The sequence below is a fragment of the Chiloscyllium plagiosum genome, chromosome 14 (genome assembly GCF_004010195.1).
Source record: "Chiloscyllium plagiosum isolate BGI_BamShark_2017 chromosome 14, ASM401019v2, whole genome shotgun sequence".
Classification (NCBI taxonomy): Eukaryota; Metazoa; Chordata; class Chondrichthyes; order Orectolobiformes; family Hemiscylliidae; genus Chiloscyllium; species Chiloscyllium plagiosum.
Genome location: NC_057723.1, coordinates 58,130,675 through 58,138,715, shown reverse-complemented (window position 1 = coordinate 58,138,715; position 8,041 = coordinate 58,130,675). Strand labels below are relative to the sequence as shown.

The window sequence follows — 8,041 nt, the reverse complement described above, 5'->3', positions numbered from 1 at the left end:
CTCTGTTAACGGGTGAAAATAGTCTTTCTTGATTTACTTCACCAATGTCTCAACTGGATTTCTTTTCTGACTTCAAAGAGAGCTAAAGAATGAAACATTATGGACAATACAATGAATACAAGATTACATGGGAAGCAAAGAACGATAAAATAGTTGGCCAGGTTCTCTGTTCCTGATTTCTATGTGGTGCCTCCTGTTGGAAAATGGACATTGGATGTTCACTGAACTGTATGTGGTTGGGATAGGAGGCTGTGTAGCAGCAACTGTTCACCCATTCAACCCACACCAAAAATAAACTTTGGTCTTCCAATTAATTGTGCTGAAGGCCAAATGGACACAATCCTTGCCACTTTGGTCAACAATTGTCTATTTTTGTTAAACAGTGCAGTGCCTCTCAGCTTGTGAATAACTGTGTCTTAAGCTGCCTTTGCAAAATCAGTCAGGGTGAATGCTCAAAATATGTTCTTCAGCTCACAGGTTCAACCATGGGAAAAACTCTAATGTTATTTTTGCAATTCAAGAAATTTCAGTTAACAGTGTTTTTACAAGTAAAAATCAGAAGAACTATTCAACAGGGGTAGGAAGTCAGGCTTGAAGAATTAAATCATGTTAAACATTTCTTAAGATGGAAGTCATTTTATTAATTACACTGTTGTTAACTAATTGGGAAATGGGGTTCATACGGGAAACATGATGGAAGAGAGGGGAGCATCATAATAACAGGCTTAAAAAAAATCATCCTTTTTCTTAGCTTTTTTGCAATCAATGCAGATTTTATTGTCAACAAAAGGACAAACTTTAAAGTATAAATTCAAGATGGAGCTGAAAATTATACATAGAAAATGTGAAAAGAAATAAAGTACTATAAATAAGTGATACAAAGGAAATTACACATTTGGAAAGAGTCATATCTGCAATTTTATGGTTAGAGCACTTCTGGCAAAGCAAGAATTGAATTTGCAGGCTTCTTAACCTTGTGTTAGCATATGCCTTTGTATGAGTCATGTTAATGAATCATTATATCATTATAACAAAAGAGGCAGCCATTTGGCCCATCAGATCCATGCCAGCTTTCAGTAGAACCGACTAGAAATATAAATTGAATTATTCAATTTACTCGAAGAACACAAGCCCTTGACACTCTGCAAGTACATTAAAATGACAAACCTTTATACAGCTTAAAACTATTTGCCAAACCAAACCAAATCCTGAAGGGTGAACAGTACCAAGTGTCAGTTTCTCCAGGTGGGGGACTCTCTGCAAAATATACAGCATTTGCAAAATAAGATGCTGAGTTCATTATAAGTAAAAATGGAATTTTGTTTTCTTTAACTTGACCAGAAAAGTCAAACTTCTGTAGCATTGGTGTTCATGGTTTCTGGACAGGTTTCAATGATTTAGCCTTGATAGGAGTCGTATACATTACTTTCCAAGGAAAGAAGCCATCGGATCTTCGGGTCGTTGACGTTTCATTCTGTATGCCTCCATTTCTTCTTCTGTAGGTTCCTTCACTTCATATATGCTGTTGTAACCTCGCTTACGTTCATCAATTTGCAAAATTTGTTCAACTTGCTTCAAACGAGCTTCTTCAGCAACCAGGGCCTGAGTATGTTAAAATAAAATATGTGGTAGCAGTTACACAGCAACAATCCTGAAAGCTTAACTGATTTCTAAAGTATGAGAGTCAGACAGACCACAAAACCATGTGCCATGCATATCGTTTGGGATTAGGTACAGGGCTTACAGGATCATCTCCTAAATATAAATGGGTTAACATAGCTTCTAATGCTGGTGTGTTTGTTTAAAGTATTTGATTTTTTTTAAAAAAACACTAATATTATTAGTTCTATTCATTGTGATTTTATTTTGCAAAGGGTGCTCTGGTTACTTCCTATTTCAGGTAAAGATCATAGAATTAATTATCAGGAGAGTGCAAGCTGAAAATGAAGAGTATTTGCTCTTACAGAAGGTGAAACTAGCCAAGAGGAAATGTAACTCAAAAAATTACTGATTCATGTGAAATCCATTGTATATCATCAATTACATGCAATTTCAACAGGCATTAGAATCTGCTACACTATGTATGTCATTGGTAAACCACAGTCAGTATTTGCGACAGCTACAAGTTTCATCTGAAAGTAAACTAACAGCCAAGTTGCATTTGAAACATACCTCATATCTTCCTTCAAAAAAGGTACATTATAATGCCATAATTGAATAAAAATGGACATTAATCAAAGGGATGTGATATGGCAGTCATTTCTTTTTGTTAGAAACATTAAAGCAAGATAGAGTCATAGAGTTAACCAGCACAGAAACTTTCAGAAGTATGAGGAAAGAAAATTGGTCAAAAAGTGTCAGGTGGGATAAAGAACATCAATGTCAGTACATGCACAACTGTGGTGATTTGATGTAGTGTATTATTCAATATATGTTTCTACTTGCAGGGCAATGAAGTATAGCAATAGATCGGAACTTCAATATTTAAAAATTATGTTCTAAATATTTTTATGCCACATGTATTATTTGAGATAAACTACAATTAAATAAAACTATATGGAACAACTAATGTTTTCTTTACAAAATGCAAGGGTAGCCTATTTGAACTGTAGTCAGTTAAAGACCCCTATTGCTAGGGCTTCTGATAGATAATAAAATTTATTTTATAAATATGGAATAGAAGCTGTCATGCACAGACATAATCAACATACAAATGGCTGCACAATGAACAAATGTTTACGTAGATCACTTCTACATGGATTTTTATTGTTGAAGCTAATCCAAAACAAAGTAGAACCCTGATGAACCCAAATGATGAACATTCCCGAGCATAATGTTGTAAAGTTTAAGATTCAATTTAGTTATTGCATTTATGTAGTTGTACGTGCTTGCACATCAGTGAGACAGAATGAAATATCATTTTAAAAATGTTAATAATGAATTACCTGTAGGAAATGATCATATCAGATTTATGCAAATTCTCTGAAAAGACAAGAAAAGCTGGGATATAACTCACCTTTTTCAGCTTTTCTTGCTTCTTTGCTTCTTCATCTTCACTGTCTGAATCATGACTTTTTCTATGTTTCTTTTTTTTCTTATTGCTTTCTTTAAGTTTTTCTTTATGAATCTATAACAAACAAACCGGTGTTATAAATAATTAATACAAGCAGTTGCCAGATTGCAAATGGGTTCCAATCTGAAGTCCATTCACAAGGATGAGCTTTACATTGTGGTACCGCCGGAAAAGGTTTGAGCTCAAAAGCATGTATTCTTTACTCCTGGCAAAAGATAATGGTAAATATTTACCAGTCATTAAGTTTTGATAGGTAGATATTACACATTTTGGAAGGGGGGGGGGGGGGGAACTTACAGTGGAGGCCAAGGAATAAAATGGAGGCATTTCACCACATGAAAGGAAGTTTAAGCTTCATTGACCTATGGCAATTCACTATTAAATGGCATTGTTGGAGAATACAATTAGTTTATAAAAAATTGAGATCTGAGGAAGTGTCACTAGACCCAAACTTTGATTTCACTTCACAGAGGCTGCCAGATCAGCTGAGCTTTTCTGGAAAATTCTGTTTTGGTTTCTGATTTACAGCATCTGCACTTCTTTCAATGCACAGAAAATTGAGATTGGTCAATTAAAATGAAACAAAATAAAATAAGAGGGCCCTGACTGATATTTTTACATCATTGTTAGCCACAGGTGAGGTCCCAGAAGACTGAAGGGTAGTGAATGTTGTGCCCTTATTCAAGAGGGGCTGCAATGAAAAACCTGGGAACTACATAGATCAGTGTGGCTAACATCTGTGGTAGGCAAGTTACTTGAGAATATTCTGAGAGATAAGATGTCCATGCATTTGGAAAGACAGGGTTTGATTAGGAACAGTCAGCATGGCTTTGTGCATGAGAGATCATGCCTCATACATTTGTTAGAGTTCTTTGATGAAGTGACCAGGAAGGTTGATGAAGACAGGGCAGTAAATGTAATCTATATGGATTTCTATAAAGCCTTTGATATGGTTCCACCTGATAGGCTGCTCTGGAAGGTTAGATCGCATGGACTCCACAGCAAGCTGCTAAATTGGATACACAATTGGCTTGATGATAGGAAGCAGAGGGTAATGGAAGGCCGCTTGTCAAACTGAGTCCTGTGACTACAGGAGTGCCTCAGGGATCGGTGCTGGGCCCACTACTGTTTATTATCTATATCAATAATTTGGATGAAAATGTACAAGGCATGATTAGAAAGTTTGCAGATGACACTAAAATAGGCAGTATCATGGACTTGATCAACTCGGGAAGTCAGCTGAGAAATGGCAAATGGAATTTAATATACATGTCTTACGTCTTGCTTTTGGAAAGCCAAATCAAGGTAGGAGTTTCATGGTGAATAGTGGGGCCTTAAGCGATGTAGTGGAACTGAGGGATCTTGGAATTCAGGTGCATAGTTCTTTGAAAGTGGACTCACAGGAAGACAAGGCAGTGACGGCAGCTTTTGGCACACTGGCCTTCAGTCAGGGCACTGAGTATAGAAGTTGGGAAGTGATGTTGTAGTTGTACAGGATGTTGATGAGGCCGCACTTGGGAGTATTGTGTTCAGATTTGGTCACCTTGCTATAGGAAGGATGTTATGAAACTGGAAAGAGTGCTGAAGAAATTTACAAGGATGTTGCCTGGACTCAATGATCGGAGCTATAGGGAGAGGTTGGACAAGTTTGGACTTTTTTCTTTACAGCATAGGAGACCGAGGGGGGAATCTTATAGCAGTGTATAAGATCATGAGAGGCACAGATAGGGTGAATGCACTCTATATGAAATAAGCTGCCATTGGAACTGGTTGAGGTGGGTACATTAACAACATTTAAAAGGCATTTGGACAAATACATGGATAGGAAAGGGTTGGAAGGATATGGGTCAAGTGCAGGGAAATGGGGTTAGTGTGGATGGACATTTTGGTTGGCATGGGCCAGAGGGCCTGTCTCCATGCTGAAGGTCTCTTTGCCTCTCAGCCATGTTTTATTTGTTTGGGAACAGAAAGTAGAAGAAAGAGTCTGAAATTAAGCATATGCAGTTTATCATCTGTAATTGCCAAATTACAATTCTAGTTGCCCTGCTATAGGGAGGATGCTGTTAAACTAGAAAGGGTACAGAAAAAAAATGACAAGGATGTTACTGGGACTGGAGGGTTTGAGTTATCAGGAGAGACTGGATAGTCTGGGACTGTTTTTCCCCTGGAATGTCAAAGGCTGAGAGGTGACATTATAAAAGGTTTATAAAATCATGAGGGTCTTGGGTAAGATGAACAGTCAAAGGTATTTTTCCAAGAATAGGGGAGTCCAAAATTAGAGAGCATAGACTTAAGGTGAGAGGGGAGAAATATAAAAGGAACCTGAGGGACAACTTTTCACACAGGGGGTGATGAGTGCATGGAATATGCTGCCATAGCAACTGATACAGGCTGGTACAATTACAATATTTAAAAGGCATTTGGACAGGTACATCAATAAGAAAGGTTTAGAGGGATATGGGCCAATTGCAGCAAATGGGACTCGTTCAGTTTAGGATACCTAGTCAGCATGGACAAATTAGACCGAAGGGTCTGTTTCTGTGCTGTATGACTTTATGACTCTAAGTTAATTATTTGCAAATCAGAACACAGTACTGGACAATGGAAAACAGCTGCTCATAAGTACTGGAAACCTTTGTATGTTAGGTCTCTAAAATTACAACCATGTATAGGATCATGTTCATAAGTATGACTGTTTGTAAGTCAGATGCTTGTAAATTGGGGACCCTCTGGTTTTGTGGAGAGTGCAAGAGGGCATGCCAGGAGTAGCAGATGTCTACCCAGTGAAGCTACCAAACAAGACTACTTGAGTGCCAAATAGCATAAGCAGCAAGTAATAGACAGAGCTAAATAATCTCTCAACCAATTCTGCAGTCCTGCTACATCCTGTCGTGAACGGTGGTGAACAATTAAACAAAATCACAAATATTCCCATCCTCAATGATGCAAGAGCCCTATACGTCAATGCAAAAAATAAGGCTAAAGCATTCTCAGCAATTTTCAGCCAGAAGTGCCCAATGAATGATCCATCTTGGCCTCCTCCAGTGGATCTCAGTGGATCATAGTCTTCAGCCAATTTGATTAATTCCACGTGATATCAAGAAACAGTTGGAGACACTGGGTAGTGAAAAGGTTATGGGCCCTGACAACATTCTGGCAATAGTACTGAAGACATGTGACCCAGAACTTACTGCTCCTCTGGTCAAAATCTTCCAGTACAGCTACAATACTGGCATCACCAGACAATGGGGAGAATTGCCAAGGTCTGTCCTGTACACAAAAAACTGGACAAATCCAACCTGGCCAATTATCATTCCATCAGTCTCCTCTCAATCATCAGAAAAGTGATGGAAGGTGTCATCAGCAGTGCTGTCCAGCAGCACCTGCTCAGCAATGAGCTGCTCAGTGATGCTCAGGTTGGGTTGTGCATGGGCTACTCAGCTCCTGACCTCATGACAGCCTTTGTATAAACATGGACAAAAGAGGTGAATTCCAGAGGCATGGCAAGAGTGATAGTCCTTGACATTAAGGCTGCATTCGATCAACCTGTGGCATCAATGAGCCCTAGCGTAACTGGAATCAATGAGAATTGGGGTAAATTCTCTGCTGGTTGAAGTCATATCTGGTACATAGGAAATGGCTGTATTTGTCGGAGGTCAGTTATCTCAACTCCAGTACATCACTTCATAAGTTCCATAGTTAGTGTCCTAAACCCAAACATTTTCAGCTGCCTCATCAATGACCTACCCTCCATCATAAGGTTGGAAGTGAGATATTCACTGATAATTGCATAACGTTCAGCATCATTCCTGATTCCTCAGATACTGAAGCAGTATCTGCATGTTCAAAATCTGGACAATATCCAGGCCTGGACTGATGAGTGGCAAGTAACATTCATGCCACACAAACGCCAGGCAATGATTATGTCTAATAACAGACAACGTAACGACCGCTCCTTGGCATTCAATACTGTCACCATCTTGAAATCCCCTACTATCAACAACGTTTGGGTTACCATTGACAAGAAACTCAACTGAATTTGTTACACAAGTATAGCAACTGCAAGAGAAAGTAGAGGCTAGGAATACTATGGTGAGTAACTCATCACTTGACTCTCCAAAGCCTGTCCATCATCCACAAGGGATGAATCAGGAATATGATGGAAAATTTCCCTGTCGCCTGCAAAGATGCAACTCTAATAACACTCAAGAAACTTGACCCCATCCAGGACAAAGTAGCCCTCTGGACTGGCAACACATCTATAAACACCCACTCCCTCTACCATTGTAGTTCATCCACAAGATCCACTGCAGAGATTTCCCAAAGATCCTGAGACAGCACCTTCTAAACCCACAAGCATATCTATCCAGGAGTTCAAGATACATGGGAACACCACCACCTGCAAGTTCTCTTTCAAGTCACAAACCATCCTGAGTTGGAAATATATCACCATTCCCTTCCTGGAATTCCTTCACTGACTTACAACAAATGGACTGCAGTGGTTCAAGAAGGCATCCCTAGTTGCCCATGAGAAGGCACTACCTTCTCATGGGCAACTAGGGATGAGCAATAAATGCTAGCCAGCCAGCGATACGATTTCCACAAACGAATAAAACAAAAAGCCAATTCCTTTTAAAGTTCATATGTTGGTCGCTGACTTGTTGCAACACTTGCTGTGTTTCACTGCACAAGAAATAGAAATGTGCCCTGATGCTCAAGTTTATTTTATTTCCTCTTCAAGTGCCACAAACACCAAATAGGTTTTAGTTAACAAGATCTAAGAGCGTCTATAGTCGTGGTCAGATTGTATCTGCGAATGCTGCAAGCTTATTAATTATGCGAGTCCTACATAATGATCTAACTTGGTCTGCCGAAGGGCCAAACTCTATTTAGGATAATACTATTCAAGTAAACGTCTGATTCAGAGGGTGTCCTTGTACCAGATTAAATATCACATAGACATCATCT

At 39.0% G+C, this 8,041-nt stretch overlaps 1 protein-coding gene across 3 annotated transcripts in view; it reads right to left on the bottom strand.

Annotated features, from left to right (window-relative positions):
* Window positions 1-772: 772 nt before the first annotated feature.
* Window positions 773-8,041, bottom strand: part of slu7 (SLU7 homolog, splicing factor) — a 54,322-nt gene continuing 47,053 nt past the window's right edge. For all 3 annotated transcript variants that reach the window (XM_043703869.1, XM_043703868.1, XM_043703867.1), the window contains 2 exons: window positions 3,017-3,127; window positions 773-1,602 (listed from right to left, as the gene is read on the bottom strand). In XM_043703869.1, the coding sequence (XP_043559804.1) occupies window positions 1,423-1,602; window positions 3,017-3,127 (291 nt within the window). In that variant the 3' untranslated portion in view covers window positions 773-1,422. The remainder of the gene's footprint in view (window positions 1,603-3,016; window positions 3,128-8,041) is intronic.